Source organism: Nematolebias whitei, chromosome 16 (genome assembly GCF_014905685.2).
Source record: "Nematolebias whitei isolate Nwh7 chromosome 16, NemWhi1, whole genome shotgun sequence".
Lineage (NCBI taxonomy): Eukaryota > Metazoa > Chordata > Actinopteri > Cyprinodontiformes > Rivulidae > Nematolebias > Nematolebias whitei.
Window position 1 is genome coordinate 5567870 of NC_056513.1, and position 22108 is coordinate 5589977.

Consider the following 22108-nt stretch of genomic DNA (forward strand, 5'->3'; position numbering starts at 1 on the left):
AGTCACATTTCAGAACCTAACTTGAAGCATCTTTGGGCCAGCGTTGTGTCGACTCAAGTGTACTTTACATTTAGATTAACCCAGCTAATCTGGCTTAGAGTCAGGGCCTCCTGTCGATAACGGCTGCGGTCTGTCATGTTTGCATGTCATAGCGTGTGTTTGGGCCGAGATAAGAGGTGTTCTGAAAGGGAAAACCCACCCAACCGCAGCAGAACTTACAAGAAAAACCCACAGGAGCTGAAATGAAGGAGCTTTATTAAGGTAAAAGGTCCATTTTCATTATTATTCCAGTCAGTTAATTCAGGTCATTTAATTTTTTCAATCAATTTTTTATGTTTTGAGGTTATATTTGAAGCTGGATGTTAAAGATGTTTTGGTTTAGTTGAAGTTTCTGATTAAAAAGTAAAAAACAGTACAGTGGTAAGCATAAAAATGTCATCTACAAAGGGCTTCTGGCCGACATGGAAGAGTGAGGGTGATGTTTTGTTTCATTTGTTTTTGCCTAAAAGTTTCTCCGTTCAAACCAGTTGAGTAACAACGACTGACTTAAACTAACTTGTGCATAAATAGTTGAATTTAGTTTTGTTTAATTGTTGCCTGTATAGAAAATAAAATGTAATCCCTCCCTTTTTCTTATATTCATTGCAAACAAACTACTTCTGCCTACTTTGTGCTGTTTTAGCCACTCATGGAGCAAAACATTCGGCTCATTCAGGGATTGGTTGTTGTGACTTGTTTTTTTTTTTTTTGTAACAATTATTCTTTTAATATTTTGAGTTCCCCACAGAAAGCTACTGAGATCTCTACAGTTTTTCAAAACATCTTCTTTTTCTTTTTTTTTTTTTTTGCAGACTGCGTTTTTGTTTTCTTGGGCTACTTTTTGTTCTTGACTACCATTCAGCTACTTTTTGCCTTTAGCTAACTTTTTGCTACATTTAACATTTTTTTTTGTTTTGCTATTTTTGTATTTAGCTCCCCTTTAGTAAGTTCACCCTTTTCTACAAAGAGCTTTTAACTCTGGATTTTTTACATTTAGCTAGGTTTTTTTTTTAGCTACTTTTAGCATTTAGATAACTTTTAGCTACTTTTAGCATTAATCTATTGTTGAGATATTTTTGCAATCAACTAGCTTTTTGCTACTTTTACCTTTTGTTATGTTATGCTTACCTGTAGCTGCACTTTTTCCACATTTTGCTTTCAGCTCCCCTTTAGTTAGTTTACCTTTTTCTACGTTGAGTTTATACATTTTGCTATTTGTTTTTGCTACTTTTAGCTTTAAGTTAACTTTTAGCTACTTTTAGCATTAACTTTTTTTTTGCTATTTTTGCATTCAGTTAGCTTTTTGCTACTTTGACCTTTTGTTCTGTTTTTGTTTTTTTTGCCTTTAGCTGCACTTTTTCCACATTTTACTTTTAGCTCCCATTTGGCTACTATAGCTTTTAGCTAACCTTTTGCTGCTTATAGCAAGTCTTTTGCTACTTCAGATTTTAGTGGCCTGTTTACACCTTTTAGCACTTAGCTAGTGTTTGGTTTATTTTACTTTTTAGCAATGTTCTGCTTCTTATAGAATTTAGCTAGTGTTTTGCTATTTTAGCTTTAACAATTCAGTTTCATCTTCTTTAGCAAGACGTTATTTCTTAACAAACAAACAAAAAAGCAGATTTTCTTTCTCTTTTTTTTAGCAGCTTTGACTTTTAAATAATGTGTATGTAAACTCAGCTTTGAGATTTGGTGCTGACAGTTTTAGCGTTTACAGAAACGTGCAGAAAAGTCGAGTATCAGTTTCCATTTTTTTCTTGTTTCTTAGGTAAACGCGTTTCGAGGGGTGGATGGAAGAGCTGCAGAGAAGTCTTGAAAACTAAACATCTTTCTCAGAACTGGAGGCTTTGTTTGGATCCTTGGTGGGACGGCCTGGACCATGAAGAGCTGTGAGGATGGTACCAAGCTGCGCCACTGGCTGACTCTGGCCTCAGGGATGCTGGAGTGTCTGTGCTTCGCCGGCGTGGTGTTTGGTTATGCCTCTCTGGTGTTTGTGCTGAAGGATGATGGGTACTTCAGCGAGCTGTGCGTCAGCAACGTCTCTCTGACTCAGGCCGGTGAGCAAACGTCAGATGGACCTCACTGCTCCTGTCAGAAAGTTAAACACTTGAATGGTTATGAAGAAAGTTTGTTGTGTTAAAAAAAACACAAGAATCAGGTATTTAAGCTGAATCAAATACAGCTACTGTATACTGACTGTGGCTGCAACATGAAAAACACAGTAAAAAATGTATTTATATTTTTATTGTGTTCTGTAAAGATGAGCTCGTTCATATTCTTGTAAAAGCAGATTCTCATTTTTCACTATCCCATATATTTTCTGTCAAACTACTTCAGCTTACCTTTTGCCATTTTAACCAACGAGGTGTCAAATGTTCACCTCATTCGGGAGATGTGTGGTTATGATTGTTGTCACTTTTAAACTGATCCAAATATTAGAAATTATTTAAAATATATTTCAATTAAAAATGCTTTTTAATCTATTCAAATCCTTCTCTTAGAAATCTGCTTCAGTTTATTGTTTTTGTTTTCTTGTGCTTTCATGTAACATTAAGTTAGCTTTATGCTAGTTAGCTCTTTGCTACTGTTCTACTACTTTAGCTAGTCTTTTGCTATTTTAATATTGCAGTTTCTTACTTTTGGCTTTTGTTACTTTTAGCTTTTTGCTGTGTTAAACAGACATGTTTTAATACTTGTGGCTAGTCCTTTGACATATTATTGTATTTAACTATCTTAATTGTTTTTAACTTTTAGTTACTGTTTTGTTACTTTTATCTTAGCATTTTGCTGGTTTAGCTGTTCATAACTGTTCTGCTACTTGTAGTTTGCCTTTTTTTATTTATTTTTTAATCTTTTAGCAAGCCTCTTGCTACATCTAGCTAGCTTTATGACACTTTATCTAGCATTTAACGACTTTTACCTAGAATTTTGTTACTTTCAGCTTTAAATAGCTTTTATTTATTTTAGGCTTGCTTTTGGTAACTTTATTTTTTAGCTAGTCTTTTGCTACTTAACTTTTAGCTAGTAGCGTTTGTTACTTTCAGCTTTAAGTAACTTATTGTTACTTTCAAAAAGCCATTAGCTCCTTTAATATTCTAGCTAGGTTTGTTTTTGTTTTGCTTATAGTCTTGTTTTAAAATAAATTTATTATTTTTTTGACATTTTTGTCATTCTTAACCATATTTTAGATCTAATCCAGAATTTGCTACTTTTAGCTTTTAGTTAGCCTTTTGCTAGTTTTAGCTTTTCACCACTGTTTTGCTACTTTTAGCTGGCCTTTTTTTAACGTTTAACATTTGGCTAGCCTTTTGCTGCTTAGCTTCTTGCTAGCTTTTCAACACTTTAATTTAGCTTCAACTACTTTTAGCTAGCATTTTGTTACCTTTAGCTTTACATAGCATTTTGTTACTTTTAGCAATTTATGTATCATGTTTACTTTTATCTTTTAGCTAGTCGTTTGCTACTTTTAACTTTTAATTAGTCATTTGCTAGTTTTGGCATTTCACCACTTTCTTGTAATTTTAATGAGCCTTTTACTACTTTTAGCTAGATTTTTTGTAACGTTTTAGCAAATCTTTAGCTACTTTTAGCTTGTGTTTTTTTTTTCAGCTTTAAGTAGACTTTTGCTGGTCTATTTATCTATTTTCATGTAGCTTTAGCCTTTTGTGACTTTTTGCTTCTAGTTAGCTTGTTGCTGTAGTTTTAGTTAATGGGCCCTCAGAATTTACACCCATCTTCACAAATAAAACAATGTCTCTAATTGTTTGTGTTTTCAGACTGTCGGGATCAGGACGAGCAGTTCTCTCTGGTTTTCACCATCGCCTCGTTCCTGAACAACTTCCTGAATCTGGTCAACGGCTTCCTGTTTGATCGGTTTGGCACTTTGGTGACCCGGCTGCTGGGAATGTGAGTCCATGTCAGGCTCCTTGTCGCTCACAGACACAGTCCTGATCTTCACACATGAAAGTTTACAGAACATTGCTGTGAAATCCCATTATTCATGGCACTTTTTAAAGATTTTAGATGGACGAGGAACAACCTGAAACCCTCCTTTGTCTTCCAAATAACTTAGAAGCCGAATAGTTTGAAAGAGGTTTTTACAAAAAAGCTGAAATGTTCAGTGAGTTCAGTTGTCACAGTTGAGATGATAAACTAAAGTTTTAAATGACAAAAGGCAGAAAAACTCCAGCAGTCACCTCCCAGTTCCTCCACAAACATTTTTCTGCTTTAATGCCAGCATTTCTATAAATCAGATTTAATTCAGTTACTGGACGTTCTGACTCCAGACCTTTCAGCCATGCTGTCTAAAAGCAGCTAAAGCTCTTGTGTTCTTTTCGTATGAAAGTTTCTTGTTTTTTGTTAAATCTTCTCCCTCCAGATCTTTATACACGACAGGAACTCTTCTTGTGGCCTTCTCCAGTGCAGGTTTATAAAAAAAATAAATATAAATAAAACAATTTGTAGGATTAGAAAGAAACGTTAAATTAATATGTTATAATTTAATGTACAAAGGAATGATTTTATTTTATTTTTTTTTAACCGCAGATGTTTCCCAGATGCTTTTTCCTGCTCTGTCCTGCATCGCAGTGGGAGGAATTCTGCTCCTTCTCACCAACATGCAGGTAAAAATTGTAAAACATTTATTTTTATACCACAAACAGGCTACATATCCTGAATAAAAATGTAAATAAGAGAAATAATTTTACTGGGTTTAATGTAGGTCCATTACAAAGCTCATTTGTATCCTTTTTTTATTATTGCTTATTTATTTATTCATTAAACTACATATTTTTGTTTCTGGCAGGTGGGAAACCTGTTTGCTGCTCATCGCTCTACCATCATCACCCTCTACAACGGCGCCTTCGACTCCTCTTCAGCAGTCTTCCTCATCATCAAGGTAAATCTTAAAAGTCACACGATGATCAATACAGTTCTATCTTATCTGATGATTCTCCCAAGGAATAGTTGCAAAATAAAAGGAGTCTATTTTCTATCTGTTTGAGCAAACCTGCTCCTGTGCTGCTTTCTTAAGCTGCCATTGAGTTTAGTTAATATTCTGTTGCCTTTAGTGGCTATTTTGTTACTTTTAGCTATAACTTGTCACAAGAACAGAATACCCAGAATGAAAGGACTGATAATGAACAACTCAGACACACTAGTATAGATTCAGTGCTTTTATTTACAGTGGATAATAGTTCAGGTAGTATCAGGAACCCTGGAGAGCAAAGAGATGGGTCAGGTCCGATTTTCTGAAATAAGGGGTTGATCAGAACGTTCAGGGTCCTTACTGATAGATGGATGGTAGGTGGTTTGGTTCCAAGATCCTGTACAATCATGGGAAGGTCCAGTAGACTCAGAAGGGCGTGTGGTAGGAGGGCAAGAGGAGAAGGTCCGATAATCAGGTAGGTCTCAGGAGGCATGCTGAAAAGATCACTAGGCTAGGAAGGGCTAGAACCACAGGCAGGGTAATGCTCCAGCGTCGAAGGGAAGTCATCAGGTGCCTCATCAAGAAAAAATGCCTGCAGGTGTGGTGATATGGCGCCCTCTAGTGATCAAAGCCAGACATGGAACAGGAACTCCCACAGTCTTTGGAAACTTTCAATTTTTCGTTAGTTTTGCAGCTTTTAACTTATTTTTACTACTTTTAGCTAACTTTTCGCTGCTCTTGACTAGCGTTTATTACTATTAGTTTATAGCCTTTGGCTTTTTTAATTTTTGTTGTTGTTTTATTTTGTTTTTAGGGCTTTGCCGTGATTAGCTCATTTCTGCTACTTTTAGCTAATGTTTTGCTGCTTTTGCAACTTTTATCTTAAGGCTACTTTGTCGCTATGTTACACTTATAGTAAGTTTTTTGTTATTTTGGGGGTTAGCAGTTATTTAATTTAGTTTTAAGCTAGCATATAGCTGTTTTAGCTTTTAGCTAGTGTTCTGTGTGTGTGTTTTTTTTCAACAGCTTAGCTTCAGCTTCTTAAACAGATTCCATTCATCAGATGATGTCATTTCTCTTGTTTGTTTTCCGACCCGGTCTTTAAAGTTTGGGTCCTGCTTCCTGTTTTCCAGGTTCTGTATGAACGGGGAGTCTCGCTCCGGTCCTCCTTCCTCGTCATGTCCCTCTGCAGCACCGTCCACGTGGCGAGGACTCTCCTGCTCATGCCGAGGACCCACATCCCCTACCCTCTTCCGCAGAGCTACACGTACGGGTGAGAGGATGAGCACACGACCTGCAGGCTATCCAGATCGTCTTCATGAATGACACGTGACAGGAAGTTATTTCAACATTCAGGGTGAATTGTGGGAAGGACAACTCTTATAACGTGGAGCAGGTTGAGCGGAAGAGGGAGACGTCGAGGACCCCGGATCAGAATTTAAGTGGGAAAAACAAAACGTCACACGAAGATGGAGCTGAAGAAACAGAAAAAGGTACCTGTTTGATTAGTTTGAGGGTTTCCTTAAACCTTCCTGCTGCTCTTCCATTAAAATGATCATCCAGGCCTCAGTCTTGGTCCTCGTGGGCCACTTTCACCCAGCAGGTGGGTTGATCGTTATTAAAAACGGCAGATACTTGACTGAGGGCTACATTTACACAGAGTTTAGAACAAGAGGAAACGTTGAGTTATCTTTTCACATGTGAAATTGTTTTTATGTGTTCAGAGGTGAGTTTCCGGAGCTGCGCCCTGTCCTGGTTTTTCCTGGGCCACTTCCTGTGGTTGTCCCTGATGCAGCTGAGGCACTACCTCTTCATCGGGACCCTCAACGCCACGCTCAACCGGCTGGCCAACAACGACCAAAACCTGGGTACACCCTTTACAGATTTCCTTCTTTTTCTTTCCGACCTTTTCATTTTCACATCTGGTTTTCTCTTCGTTTGTCTCCTCGCCCCCCCCCCCCAGTGAGTCGGTACACCAACGTGTTTGCAGTGACCCAGCTGTTCGGGGTTCTCTGTGCTCCCTGGAACGGACTCATCCTGGACAGACATAAAGGAAAACCTCGAGTCGACGGTAAACCCGACTGATAGTTTGTGTCAAACTACAACAATTCTCCTCACTCCTTCTTTTCTGGTCCCGTAGGAGAAACCGAACAGGAGGCAGACCTGCGCTCCTCCTACCTGTCTCTGTTCCTGACCTCCTTGCAGTGCCTCCTCTTCTCTGTGTGCGCCTCCATCCCTCTCCTCCCTCTGCAGTACCTCACCTTCAGCCTGCAGGTCCTCAATCGCTCCTTCCTCTACGGGGGCAACGCAGCCTTCATTAGCATCGCGTGAGTGGCTCCTAACACGCACACACACATTAATTAATAATAACTAGAAAAGTATTAAAGACTGGATGCCTGCTGAAATTTTCTTTAGAAGCTGAAAATGAATTAAACTAAAAGTAGCAAAATACAAAAATGAGCAAAATGCTAGCTAAAAGAGGAAAAACAGAAGCTAAAAGTAGAAAATGGTTAGTTGGAAATAAGCTAAAAGCTGCAAAAAGTTTGGTAAATGCAACAGAAGGTCAGATAAAATATAATAATAGCAAAAGACTGGCTAAAAGTGAAAGCAGCAAAAGGCTAGCTAAAACTAATAGTAAACACTAGCTAAAGGCTAAAGAAGTAAAACAGCATCAAAAGCTATTTAAATAAAATCTGCAAAATGTTCAAATTCAACCAACATTCAGATACGATATAACAGTAGCAAAAAGCCAGCTAAATATTTCTAAAGGCTAGCATGAAGCTAAAATTAAAAAAATAAAACTCCTAAAAGAGAAAAATAGCAAAAGGTTAACTAAAAGTTAATGACTAGCTAAAAACTAAAAGTAGCAAGTGACTGGATAAATTTGTAAAAAAATAAAAAAATAAAAAAAAGCTAACCAGAAGCTAAAAGTATCAAAATGATAGCTAAAACCCAAATAGCAACAAAATATATTTAATTGTATCAAAAGGCTACATAACAATATCAACAGATTAGCTAAAAGTTAAATGCTGGCTTAAAGCTAATAGTATCAAAGGCTGGCTAAATATATAAAAAAGCTAACCAGAAGCTCAAAGTAGCTAAATGTTTGCTAAAACCGAAATAGCAACAAAATTTTAGTTAACTGTATCAAAAGGCTACCTAAAAGAATCAAAAGACTATAGCTAAAAGCTAAATGCTAGGTAAATGCTAACAGTATCAAAGGCTAGCTAAATATATAAAAATGCTAACCAAAAGCTCAAAGTAACAACATTATTTTACAAGTTATAACTACGTATATAATTTTCTGAGGAAAGAAAATTGAATTGATCACCTCTGAGTCCATTCTGAACACGAGATACGTAACATTGACGACTATTGAAGCATCTCAATTTAGTATCTTAGACATTTGTCACTGTTGCATTATTGCTCATTACTTCTTTAAACATACTGTTTGGAAGGGAAGCTGCACAAATGTTCAAGTATGCATGGATTCTTTAAGTCTACAGATAAGGAATCCTGCTCCTAAACTAAGAAGGCGATGAAAGTTTAGCTTCAAAACAACTGGATTGGTTTTAACGTTGGTGTTAACTTCATGGTCGTTTGAAAAAACAGCCATCACTAACTTTTCCTTGTCGGTTGAATCAGTTTTCCAGCCGGTCACTTTGGGAAGCTGTACGGCCTGGTGATGTCTCTGTCTGCGGTCATTTCCCTGCTGCAGTACCCCTGCTTCGCCCTGGTCAAAGGCCCTCTGCAGGGAGATCCCTTCTACGTGAGACATTTTAGATTTCAGACAAAAACGTCTACAGCGACCGCCTTAATGGAACCGCTTGTTAACTTTGGCAGTGCGGTGTGACCTCGTCTGTTCCAGGTGGACGTCACTCTCACTCTCCTCACCCTCTTGGTCTTCATCCATCCTCTTTACGTCTTCATCCACTGCAGGAGAAAAGCCCAAAGCAGGAAGAACACCTCTCGGGCCGAAGTCTCCACAGACTCCAGATTATCTGAGGCCAAACTGTAGCAAAGGGATTATTCATGCATTTTATTTTTCTAATTAAATTTCATGTTCCTGCATTTTGTTTTAAGGTACAAAACAGAAACTACGTTTTGCAAGCATTTGTTTCTCATGATTTTGATGTATAACAAAAAAACAATGTTTTTTTAAACGCCTTGTGCATTTCCAATTGTTTAATAATAGAGGAAAGTTTAGTTTAAAATATTTTGGCAGGGATTAAAACATAAAAAGTCACTTTTTGTAAAAAAAAATAAATAAATCGTTGCAGAACTGCTTTACCTTTCAGTACCGCCATTGGCCACGAGGTGGCACCAATTTAAAAATTATTACTTCATCCTGTCGAAAGTTGCTTCAGTTCATTGATGGTTCTGCTTGGCTCTCTTAAAGTTCTGGACCGCTGCAGCACCTTGGTTCTTTCATTTTTGAGCCATTCTGTTGTAGATTAGCTGCTGTGTTTGGGAACACTGTCCTGTTGGACCCAGTTTGGTCCAAGCTTCAGCCACCAGACTGATGGACCCACGTTTGACTCCAGAATCTTTCGGTCTACAGAGTTCATGGTCCACTCAGTGACTGCAAGAAGCCCAGTCCATCAGCCCTCCACCACCGAGCTTAAACATGAGGTTCGTGCTGCATTCAGGTTTTCATTAACTGTGCTGCTGAGCATTCTGGGTAATCATCTCCACTTTGGCCTGGTTCTGCAGAAGTCTTGTGGTTTCTTAAGAGGACTCTAAACCTAAGTCATGCTGCCATGTTTTTAAGAGGTGACTTTCTCCTGCAAACCTTCTAGAAGAGGCCATGACCTTTGACCTTTAACCTGCCGAGTCTGAGGTGGAGCTCATTTTTCTGAGCACTGCACAGTCTGACCTTCAGGGTGAATTTGCTGCTACTCCTGGGAAGATTATCAGCTGCCTTAATGTTTTCCACTTGTGAATAATCTCTCAGAATGATGACCTTTGACCCTCAAAGACTAATGGACAGCAACCATATCTTCTCTAAGGTCATTGCTGATGTCTTTCCACTTTGGCATTGTGTTAACACACACCTGAATGGTCCAGAGCAGCAAACAGATGGAAAAAAAAAATTTAATAGGTGTTAAATAATTCAAACAGTACAAAAATGATTCATTTTGAACTCAGCTTCTACAATCCATCTTAGTTTTTCTTGATTAAAACATAAAACAGCATAAAACACTGAAAAGTTCTTTACCTCAGATCATATTTACCTCGTTTTAACGACTTGTTTTTTGTGTTCTGCCACGAAGGTCAAGCCAAAGAACTGAAAGGTGCACGTTTTTCCTACAACTAAATCATAACACAAAGTCTAAATTTGTTGTTTTTATTTATTTAGAAAAGTCAGGAACAAGTTTGTTATACGTTCAGGAACTTAAAGTCAGGACAGGTTTGAAGACAAAAAGACAAAGATTACACTCGGGGGCAGACGCAGGTGGACTTTTAAAGACAGACACAACGCAGAGCTCAGTCAAAAACCAGACGTTTCATTTGAAATATTTCTGACTACATTTAAGCGATGGATTTAAAACTTCATGTTCTTTTTCCACTCGCCCTTGAGCAAGACGGATGCCTTTTCTTCCCTCCTGCTTTTTCGCTCTCCGTCCTGCGTATCGGAGCTTCTATTTACAAATCGTAAATTACCGTTATGGATCTGATCAGCTGGACTTTCAACGCAATTGATACATTTTTTTTCAACCAAGCGACAGGATCCTGGAGAGCCCTCATGCCCCGGACAGACGCATGCGGCTGGGTACGTCATGGATCTGTGGGAGAGTGGAAGCTGACGTGCCTGTCTGTGTTGCCTCTGGAGGATCTCCAAGATTTATACATAATTGGATTTATGATAGCAGGGTTTCTGCATTTTGGCACCGCTGGACACCTTTGTTATCGGTTATTAAGGAAGACGGCAGCAGCAGTTTCGGCCACGGCAAAGCTGCCCACCTCACGTGAAGGATTAATTTGTGCCTCGAGATCTCAGACTCGGCTGATTTACAAGCGCCACAGTAAACTTGAAGCGATTTATGAGAATCGTAGGCCACTTGCGGCTTCTGGAACTTGCCAGCATGTTGGAATCGATCTTGTCGAAGGCTAATAAGCACAGACCAGCGGAAAGCCCATTTTGGACCATCGAGAGTACCAGCAGAACTCAATGCTGACGAGAAGAACAGTCTGCCTGCACAAAAACAGCTGTGGCTCGTCTGAATCTGGCCTCCCTGTTCGGCCTTGAATAGGCCAACTTATCAAACTGCTCTTGTTGATGTGTAAACTAAGAAATCTCTGCTCTATCCCCCCCGAGAACTTCTGTGAACGCTTATCAGAGCTGTACTGGCTGACACTTTAACATCTCATCAGGACTATGGAACTATCTGGAAGTGCTTCATGTACAAATCCCACCGTCTTGTCGTCAAATGCATATGTATAAATATGTAATCCGTCTATAAATGTGCTTGCTGGTAGTTTTTATGTCTTAAATCTTGTCCTGACAAGGATAAGGTGTGGAGATTATTTTTTTTTTTTTAAATACCCACTATCCTCATGGTCTTTCCTCTTTTATCTAAAGAATAAGGGCCGCACTCCTAGAAGCTGCAGCCACGTGCACGCCGACTGTACGGAATATAATCTCGCTGTACTTCTGTGCAATGACAATAAAGCTTATTCTGATTCTGAAGTTTGAGCTAATCCTGCAAAATAATTGTCACAACAAAAATCCCATCGTCCCCTCAAAGGAATGCATATCACCCGCCGCCTTCCATGCCACATATTCACGTCCAATATTTTATAACAAATATGGTCAAACCTTGGATGACTCGCAGCTACTACCACAACAAACGTCAGCTAAATATTTGGTAATCTGACTAACAGCGATTTTGGATTAGCTTTGGCCGTCATTTTGAATGGAGGTGATTCCAGGAGTTGTGATTATTTTCTGAGTTTCACTAAACTCTCTTCAAAGTTTCAAGAGATATTTTGCTGACAGACAGTTAATGACTCCGACAGATGATGCCCAAATTTCAGGCAAAGATGTGCACTTCATGTACGTGCTGAGGATGACTCTCAGCTACTACCAGATTGTAGCTAAATATGTCAAACCGACAGTTGCAAATGCTTTAACGACCTTTCTCCTTGATGGCGATTGATAAAAAAATAAATAAAGACAAACGGTGGATTACGCCAACATGAAATCTTTCATCAGTGTGCGCGCTTTAGATCAGGTGTCGTCAGAGACTATTGAAATATAGCACTTGGAAATACAGTGTTCTGGACACAAAATGTAAATCAGTAGTAAAACAAACCTCGAGGGAAAAAGTATTGCATCGGTTAAACTACGGCAAAGCAGTTTTAAAGTTAGGACTTAGCTGCAGAACCAGAGTGGATTAGAGATTTCAGACAGAAAAACAACCTAAGAGTAAAAATAAAATAAAAAACTACATCTGAAAAGTGCAGAGGTCCTGCACTTTGTATCCTGCGTCTAGTTCTACATTTTAAAATGACGATCTATAGATTTGGTCTTCATCTGAAAGAGGGTAAAGTTAGAAAAGGTTGAACATGCACAAAAAAAAAAAAAAAATAGTCAAAGCTTTCCGTTTCGTCACTCCGGCATGCTTGCCGGCCCGCTCTCGGTGGAAGAAATGCGATTGTGATGCAGAAACAAAATTGCATCTAAACTCTCAGGTGGGATGTTTGATCTCTTCCTGTTTGTGGTTCCCAGTCCTTCCTGCACGAAGTCCAGAGCGGCGCTGCCTGCTACGGCCGGGGCGGCCAAGTAGGCCCGCGCCACCGAGGCCAGCAGGGGGAACTGGACGGCCTTCATCTTCCACCACTGCAGGGGCTCTACGCCGAGCGAAGCCCCCTTGTCGGCTCTGAAGACCGACATCTCGACGTCCACGGACTCCTCCACGGAGCTCAGCCTGCTTCTGGGCGGTGAGCAGAACAGGTCCCCCAGCAGAAACTCCATACCGGAGAGCCCGGGCTCAGAGACTGGTTCAACATAGTCGCAATCGTCGGTGTCTCCCTCTCCGGCGTCACTAAATTCATCTTCAACTATGAGCTCTCTGAAGTTGATCGGAGGGCATTCTTTCAGTCGTTTGCTCCTCCGCACAGTATCGCTCTCGGACTCCGGCGACGCAGGAGAGGAGCTTCTCTTGATCCGATGCGTCTTAGACGAGTTCTTTTTGCTGTTTTCCTTCACTATCCTCACGGCCTCCTTCTTCAGCCAAACAAACGTGTCGGCCTGCTCCTAAAACATCAAGACAACAACTATTCATTTAACTTCCAAGACATTACTGTGACACATTCTGAGAAACGATCAAAGCTCAAGCAAGATTTTTAAAGTTTAAGAGCGAATGGAAGAAACTGAGGTGGGCCATTATGCAATCGCAGGGGTTCCCAACTCAGGTCCTTGAGGAACACCATCCTGCACGTTTTAGTTGTTTCTCTGCTCCAACACACCTGATTCAGTGACTTAATTACTTCCTCATGTTCTGCAGAAGCCTGTTAATCGTTTAAATCAGATGTGTCAAAACAACTAAAACGTGCAGGACGGTGTTCCTCAAGGACCAGGGTTGGGAACCATCAATTTAAAGTTCAAAACAAACATCGTCACCCCTCCTAATAAATGACCATCAACTGAAAAAGAAAACATGTAAATCACATGGTTACCATTTATTAATTTAGTGCCTTTTCATGTTTTTCCCCTAAATTTCAAATGTTTATCTCACCCTGTCGTCCATGAAGCCCAGTCCATGGAACTGGGGGTCAAGGGAGCACGCCACACTCAGAACCCTGTTCACCGCAGGGTTATCGTAACAGCTGGACAAGTGCCGCCTCATCAGCCTCTTCACCTCCTTCAAGGTAGACGAGGAGTCGCCCGGCCGCGGTATGAGGTGGCGCGACAGCAGGCCGGTGAGGATGGGTTTAACGAGGGACAGACGGGGGAAGGTCTCCTTGGCCAGAGTCCGACAGGCCACGTCCAGAGGTTTGAGGACCAGACAGAGCTCCTCCACCATTATCCACTCGGAGTGCAGCGTCGGGAGGCTCGTTGATGGCGGGCTGGAGGTGGAGTTAGCGTGGTAGCTGCCGCACAGCTCCAAAGCAGTCTCCTCTTTGCTTAAGCTCTCGTCGTTTATCTCGTTAATTATTTCACAGATCAGACTTTTATGTTTGCTGAGGGAGTTGAGTAAGGGGTACAGAGAGTTCCAGGTGGGTCGGGTGTGAGCCCACGACTTTAACCTCGCCTGCTCCGGTTTGGTCAGGGCCTGCAGCAGCTTTTGAGCGCGGTGCAGGTACGAGCCTTTCCTCTGAGCGGGCGGCAGGAACAGAGCGGTGAACACGCTCTGGAACTGGCTGAGGGTATCTGAGACGACCGGGTGTGACATCACTTCCTCCACACAGCCCTGCACAGCGCTGAAGAAACACGGGACCGACGGAAGACCCTCGATGAAGTGCTCCGAGGAGGCCTGCGGCTCCTCGGAGGACACGGAGTCGTCCCGTTCTAAAAACGTCGTTGAATTTGGGTGAGGGACACTTCCCATGGCCTCCGCTCCCTTCTCACTCTTTATCGGCCCCACCTTCGTGGCGTTTTTGCCTTCCACTCCCAACAGGACCAGATTGGGCTGGGAGATGCCCCACTCCTGCGCCATCGCTTTCACCTGCAGCTCCACGGCCTGAAGGCTGAAGTCTTCTCCCTGGCTCTCCACCAGCCTCTGGGTGGTCAGGGCCAAGTTGTGAAGACCGAAATTGTTGTCTATGTAGTGCGCCCAGAGGGTGAGGTAGTGCTGGCTGCTCCCCTGCCAGCTGTGGAGCCAAACGTCAACGCTCAGGGTGACAAAGTGAGAGAGTTCCCTCTGACGGCTGTGGGGTCGCCCTCGCCTCCTGGGCTCGAACTCTATGGGAGCGGTGTAGTCGCAGATCTCCTCGACATCCACGCTTCCAGATTTGCCCCTCAGCATTTGAAGGAGGCTCATCCTGCTCCGGATGTGGTGGTCTCTCAGGAGGCTCTCCAGCTGGCAGGAGGTGAGCGTCTCCCTGTAGGAGGGCAGGACCGTGTGTAGCAGCTGTCTGAAGCCCTCCCCTTCCACCAGAGCCGGGGCCTGCAGGTCCCTGATCAGGAAGTTGGTGATGGCGTGAGTCACCTGAGTGGGCATCACCGCGGGGGCAGAGCTGACCTGACCGCTGGGAGGAAACACCGGGGGAACGCAGCGCAGAGACACTGAGGAAAAGACGCAAAGACGGACAATCGTGTTCATTTTTTCCATCTGTTAGCAGAATATCAGGTAAGAATTCATTGAATGTAAAGACGGATGACAAAAAGGTTAAATCGTGTCATCTGGACCAAATTCTTTAAGTGAGGAACGTTTCATCCAGAGGACTTCATCAGTCTGCGGCCTGCCAACCAGCTCTGTCCCATAGGTAGCCCTCACTGCTGTTTCAAGCCAACCTCCTGTTGGAATCTCAGAAGGAGGTTTTTAAAGAAACTGGTCCAGATGACACAATTTAACCTTTTTTTGTAAAGATGGATGCTATAGCTAACACAAAAAATGTTATTATTCAGTCAGTTTTACAGATATTTAGTTCATATTATTGTGGCAGTAGCTGAGTAACTCACAACTCATACTTTGAGCGCTAACAGATTTAAAACTTCGGCATGCAGGGGATGAAATTTTTCATTTTATTTAGAAAGTGTATCTTTTTTCTGTAGCTTTATAGTACAGTAGCCCCTCTCTTATTGTTGTGAGGGTTAAGTTCCATATATTTATATATATATATGTATATATATATAATTATACAGTGACCCTCGCTATAAGGTGGTTCACCTTTCACGGTCTCGCTACTTCACGGATTTGCATCGTGCATTGTGTTCTGCATTCTGATTGGCTAAGCAGTCTCTCCAGTACAGTAGTTTTTTGTAAAAAACATTTATACAGTACTTTTATTTGTTAAACAAATGCTTGGTCCTGTAAAAAGGTTTTGTTCTTTGGTTTGAATGTATTATGGAGCATTTCATTGTATAATAATTGTAAAAAAAATAAAGGTTACTACTTCACGGATTTCACCTATCACGGGTTCTTTTTGGAACGTAACCTCCGTGAAAAATGAGCGTTCACTGTATATAAATAAAAGGCTTTATAAACCCTCACTAAAAAGCAGCACTAAAGCTGCTCACTCTGGTATCTGCCTCACTGAAGCTCCCACAGCAGTGATGGGGAAAGACTAGGCCTGTCACGATTACAAATTTTACTGGGCGATTAATTTTCTCAGAAATTATTGCGATAAACGATAATATTGTTAGAAATTTGACCATAATTAGTAATTATGGTCAAATTTAAGAAGAAATGTTTAATTTGTTTTGCATGTAGGACCTTTTTCAACAACCAGAACCAAAGAATGGATAGTGAGGGAGTGAGCAGCGTCTCTTTAAGATAAATGAGAAAGAGGCGCTTTACAAGACGGAGGATTTTTCTCGAGGTCGGCCTGTTAGCTTAGCTCGTAGCTTAGCTTCTCAGCTTAGTTGCTTTTAATGATCCAAAAATGCGATTTTGGATCGTTAAAACAGATTTTAAAAGAGAAAAGAGAAAGGGAGGGGTCAGTGAAGAGTGCCGGAGTTGAGCCTTTTGTCATCCAGTGTCTTCTGTAGAAAGAGAGAGACACGAAGAAAAGATAAAGCCGATAAATGAAAAGGAGGTTGATAATTTTCATTCATCATGCGATTAATTGATTTATTGTTTATCGCGACAACCCTAAGAAAGACAGACCCCGCCCCCTCCTTTCTCTTTCTGACCCCCAGGCAGGAGCGCGGACGCCCCACACGGCCTCTCCTCAGCCGGCTCTCCCTCCAGTGGGCCGAGGAGGGACTTTGACTTTTCCCTCGGCCACTGAAGCACCTGACGGGTCCTGGTTCAGACGCGGAGAGTGAGAAGTATCCCGAGGGGGACGACAGCCTCAGAAAGAGAAAGGAGGGGGTGGGGCCTGTCTTTCCCAATCGCTGCTGTGGGAGCTTGAGTGAGGTGGATACCAGAGTGAGCATCATGCATTGTTTATCTAAAATAATCAAGTGTGACCCGAACTGAACCTGTAGGTCCCCTGGCCAGTGCGCCCCTCAGCACAATGCTCAGGTTGGTCGCCCTCCATCAATCAGCCAGTCTTGTGTTGTGTACAATCTTAGGTTGAAAACTCATGAAAAAGTGAGACCGCAAAGTATCGAGGGACTACTGTATATCTAAATTGTGTTTCCATCTCAGAAATTATTATTAAAAGCTTATCAAAGCTGCAGAAGTTGTGATGGAAGTTTGTTTAGTTATAAGCTCCGCCTCTCCTACCTGTCGGTGCACTGCGATCCTTGCAAATGTCGCGGAGTTTGATGTGATGCTTGGTGGTGAGGTGGAGTTGAAGATCCGTCGCTCCTCCTCCACAGCTCACTCGCTCCAGGCACAGCTTGCACACTGCAGTGTTCCGGTCCAGAGGCCGGCCGATCGGGTCGGGCTCCAGCCCAAAGAAGTGCCAGGGACTGTTCTGGCTGGCGTTCAGGTTGGTCAGCAGCTTCTCTGTTCCGGGCAAGAAGTCGTACTTCTCCATCAGGTGAGAATTCGAGGACAACAAGGGCAAGGTCGAGGAAAACGGGGAGGGGAAGATCGGGTAAGGAACCAAACCCGGATCACCAGCTGCTTCTGGGTTTGGCACGGTCGTCACGTCACTGATGACGGGCATGGGGCTCTGCGACTGGCTGCAGTCAGACCAAAGGGAGGTGCTGCTCGGCTCCGGGAGGGTGATCAGCTGGATGTCCTGCAGGAGGCGCAGAGCTGTCTCCTTATCTCCAATTTCACATTTCCCGTTATCACCTGTAGGACCAACACAACCAAATTCATACACACTTCCTGCTTTAAAACAAATACATTCAAGTCTATGGTCAGCTGAGGGTTATTATCAACAGAAATACGAATCTGCTTCGATCAAGTCAGGAACCCAGAGGGATTAAACTCACTTAACCCCAGACCCAAAAGCGAGGCGTAATCCTTCCCAATCCAGACTTTGAGCTCCGCCCCCTCTGAGACGGGCTGGGAAACCCGGTAGTAAATGTGGCGATAAAACTGGAACACGACCAGGTTGTGTTCGATTTCACTGCTTGTATACGTCACGTACCTGAAACACAGACGGAGAGTCACGTTTCCCTGAGCTGTGAGAACTGTCAAATAAAAAAAACAAGCAAAAGTTAAGAATTAAACCCGATAATACCGTCTCACCTCATCCAGTTAGATTTGTTCTCATCGGAAGCGTCCACAAAGGTAAAAGCAGCATCGTCTCGAATCTAGGTTAAAAAATAAAAATATATTTTTTCAAATCACAAGAAATAACATTAAAGTGATCTAGCTTTGAAAAAATGTCAAAGTGAACTTGGCCTTGAGGTCTTTACTCTTGAATTTATGAAGGACTTTACAACATCTCGTATCCAAACACTGAACACAACAAAACCATACTTTTGATCGCGTCAGACAAACATCACAAATAGGCCTGTCACAATAAATTTTGCTGGGCGATTAATTGTCTCAAAAATTATTGCGATAAACAATATTATTGTTTGAAATTTGACAATAATTAGTAATTACTGTCAAATTTAAGAATAAATGTTGGTTAATTTTGCGTGTAGTACCTTTTTTGACCACTGGATAGCAGTATAAGACTGTTAGAACCAAAGGATGGATAGTGAGGGAGCAGCAGCTTGTCTCTTTAAGAAAATAAGGGAGGGAGGCCCCTTGACGAGACATGGGCTGTCTCTCGTTCCTGTTTTTCGGTTCTCAAAATGGCGGACACTCGTTGTGGTTTGAGCTCTTTAGCATAGCATTTTTCACACAAGGCTTTTAATTTAAAAAAAATCATTTAACAAGTTCTCAGCTCTCAGTTCTTTAGCATGCATCAGGAAGTTCTCAGGCACCGGAGTTGAGCCTTTGGTCATCCAGTGTCTTCAGTAGAAAGAGAGAGACACGAAGAAACGATAAAGCCAATAAATGAAAATGAGGTCTATAATTTTCATTTATCATGCGATTAATTGATTTATTGTTTAACGTGACAGACCTACAAATAAATTTAACACTTAAATAAATTATGTGTATTATATATTTGTGTTTGGCATCTACTTACTGCCCAGGCAAATCTGAGGTTGCTTGGCATTTGTCCTTTGCACATTTCTCCCAGAAAAGGTCCAAACATGACCCCCTGCTGAAGCTGGCACTTGGCAAGCACCTTCGGCTCCCCTTGGTCTTCGACTGAAGGCCCAGGACCAGATGTTCTAGGCGCACTGGGCTTGGACAGGCACAGACAGGACGGCAGGGACAGCACAGCCCGGGAGGGGCCTCCATTAAGCCACGGCTCGCCTGGCGGGATCACCGCATCTGGGACATAGTTGGAGTTCGAAGGGGTTTGGAAAAATGAGATATCCTCCCCGAGCTCTTCGTGGCCAAAATCTAAAGCTGGTGATGAAAAAAAAAAAACAGAAATGCATTAGACGTGAGGTACTGACTACAACCTGGAGGATAAACATTCTGCAACAATTAAAAAAAAAAAAAAAAAAACTAACGAATTACACATTTAGTATAGAAAAAGCACATTTAATGTTTGCTTATTCCATTTAATTTCTCCCATAAACAAACTTGTATTACCTTTTTCACCTTGTTCAAAAGGTAATTAGGTAAATAAATAATCTATAAGACTGGTAGAGAGAAGTTCATTAATTGGAAATTAATCGTTTTCTGGTGATTTGTTCTGCTGCTTCAGCCTCCCCATCCTTCGGAACGGTTGTAAAAAGCTTATTTTAGTTATTTATTTAGCTGTAAAGGGAAGTAAAACCAGAACCCAAAGCCAAGTGAGCCGAGTGAAGCAAATGCACCTGTTCAGGCCGACAGGTGTCGTTTCAGGCTCCTTCAGTGCTGCATCACTTTGCTGGTGATGGGATGAAAATCTTATTTCCTCTTTGCACAGTGAGGACAACACTTATTCCAGATTAGTCAGTTGTTCACTACAGCTCCTTTTAAAGCTGAACGAAAAGGATGTTTTCGACATAAATTGCTTTAAAACATCAACCCAACAGCTGCCAACTTAATTAGTTTTAGAAAGAAAGAAGCTCAATTCTATTCAATTTTCAATTCAATTTTTAAGAGCTAATATAAAGTATAGAATGGCAAAATGAACTGGACATTAAGATTAGAAAATAGGTTAGGTTTTATTTGTCATGTGCAAAATCAACACAAGGTCAACAATGCAATGAAAAGCTTGGGACGAGATGATGCTTTGTCTTTAAATGGCTTTAAGCAAAATAAAATGGCGTTAATATAGAGCTCAAACACCAGCCGGAAGGAAAATAAATGTGTCGTGGGACAAATTACAGCAATAATTCAACGGTTAAAAAAAACCAACTTCCTGTTGTTGTGTAGCTCCCTGATAAAACGATCGAACCGCAAAAATAACGGGGATTAGCTGGCAACATGGCAACAAGGCTGCGCATGCGCAAAGAGTCGCGTTCCCTTTGCGCAGGCGTACAAGACTCGGTTTACTGGTCGAGCTATTGAACGGGTTTATTGACTTGAAAGATTAGATTACACGATAAGTAATTGCTAAATTCTGCGGGATTTTTTCCCCCCTTGATTCCTGACGCTTTGTGTCGATGATACACGGTTATAAACATCCATAACAGCTTCTCTTACAGAAATAAATATATAAACAAGCACTATATTTCTACACCACAGAGCGCATCATCAGAGTTGGCCGCTGTGGTCCTGATAACTTTCTCTGCAACCTTAAAGCGATCAACGCCAGAGTTCTTTTTATGTGCAGCCTGGAAGGTTTTAAAGGCGCTGGTTGGTCAACATTACCCTGAGCCTCGGACAAAGCCCCGGATGTGGAGGGAGCGAGGCTGGCTAGAAACTCGACGGGATGTCGGCGCTTCAGATGGCTCCTCAGGTTCGTCGTGTTCCCTTTGGCGAGCACGATTTTTCGGCACAAGCGGCAAATGGCCTCGTCGGCGTTCAGCGGGCGGCCTCTCTCGTCCGCTTTAAATCCGAAGTAAATCCACACCATGGACTTTCCCCTCGGCTTCCCGATGAGATCCATGTTGTGCCCCTTTCTCTGCAGAGCTGCAGCAGAGCTAGAGCGCCCAGAGCGAACACGGAGCGAGAGACGGAGCCGAGGTTTTCAATGTCACACGGGGGGAAGTCGGGGTTTTAATTAATTGATTTATTTATTCGCACAACGCCTGCGCATAACGGCGTTATGTTTCATTTGGTTCAAACGCTTAGAAAGACAATGATTACAACAATTAGGTGGGTGGAGCGCAGTCTATCTGCTCTACTTCTATGATGTGACGACAACACTGGCGTGGGTTGCCAGATCTTGATAAGCACGCTTCTAGAAATTCAAGTCAAGTCAAGTCATCTTTATTTGTAGAGCACAATTTAAAACAGATAAACTGTTATCAAAGTGCTTAACAGAAATGTAGCAAAACATAGGCAGCAAAACAAAAACATCATACAGAATTAAAATTACTGGAGCAATAACACACACTAATGATCACACTAAGGAAAAACAAGCAGTAAAAATAAACGTCAATCATAAAATTGCCCTAAAAGGGCCAAGAACAATGCCTTAGTTTGTTTTATTAAAATTAGGGCTGGGCGATATGAACCTAAATTAATATTTCGATATTTTAAGGAAAATGACGATATACATTTTTCTTTCCATAAAGTAATAACAAAAATTTGAGTCAAAGCTTTGTCCCAGTTATCACACAGGCACATTTATAACAGCTGTAACGCTACAAAACAAATGTCTAAATAAATAAACTTTTACATATGTTAAAGTTTGTTTTATAGACATTTATTTACATGTATTAAATAATAATCCTCTTCGGCTGCGCAGCCTTCGCATTAGTAAGCGTGTGTGAAGCAGCACGGGCAAAAGAACTACTGTGCACAGATTTAATGTCACACCACCTCTCTGTTCCTCTCATAAGGCACAGCACGGCTAAATGAGTTCTGACCCGTGGTTTGTCAGGTAAGGAGGCTGAGGTCTGTCGGGCCTGCAGCTTCATACACACTTATACCACTGTTTTAAATGGTGAGAAAGATCCATAGTGCT

At 41.6% G+C, this 22108-nt stretch overlaps 3 protein-coding genes across 3 annotated transcripts; 1 reads left to right on the forward strand and 2 right to left on the reverse strand.

Annotated features, from left to right (window-relative positions):
- The first annotated feature begins 210 nt into the window (after positions 1 to 210).
- Positions 211 to 8984, forward strand: slc43a3a (solute carrier family 43 member 3a). Its single transcript, XM_037690074.1, has 13 exons — positions 211 to 261; positions 1808 to 2109; positions 3811 to 3945; positions 4418 to 4464; positions 4585 to 4661; positions 4844 to 4936; positions 6100 to 6239; positions 6323 to 6408; positions 6634 to 6834; positions 6930 to 7037; positions 7107 to 7293; positions 8612 to 8735; positions 8835 to 8984. Exons 2-13 carry the CDS (start codon positions 1919 to 1921, stop codon positions 8982 to 8984), a joined length of 1539 nt encoding a protein of 512 aa, XP_037546002.1. The 5' UTR covers positions 211 to 261; positions 1808 to 1918.
- Positions 8985 to 11394: 2410 nt separating this feature from the next.
- On the reverse strand, positions 11395 to 14383 carry LOC119422686 (E3 SUMO-protein ligase ZBED1). Its single transcript, XM_037690075.1, has 2 exons — positions 13708 to 14383; positions 11395 to 13226 (listed from the first exon to the last, which is right to left on the reverse strand). The coding sequence occupies exons 1-2, from the start codon at positions 14362 to 14364 to the stop codon at positions 12579 to 12581; spliced, it is 1305 nt and encodes a 434-aa protein (XP_037546003.1). The 5' UTR covers positions 14365 to 14383; the 3' UTR covers positions 11395 to 12578.
- LOC119423034 lies at positions 14364 to 21090 on the reverse strand. The gene is made up of 7 exons (XM_037690445.1): positions 20848 to 21090; positions 19121 to 19449; positions 18226 to 18290; positions 17967 to 18124; positions 17305 to 17823; positions 14541 to 15197; positions 14364 to 14392 (listed from the first exon to the last, which is right to left on the reverse strand). The coding sequence occupies exons 1-7, from the start codon at positions 21083 to 21085 to the stop codon at positions 14364 to 14366; spliced, it is 1995 nt and encodes a 664-aa protein (XP_037546373.1). The 5' UTR covers positions 21086 to 21090.
- Between the last annotated feature and the right edge of the window lie 1018 nt (positions 21091 to 22108).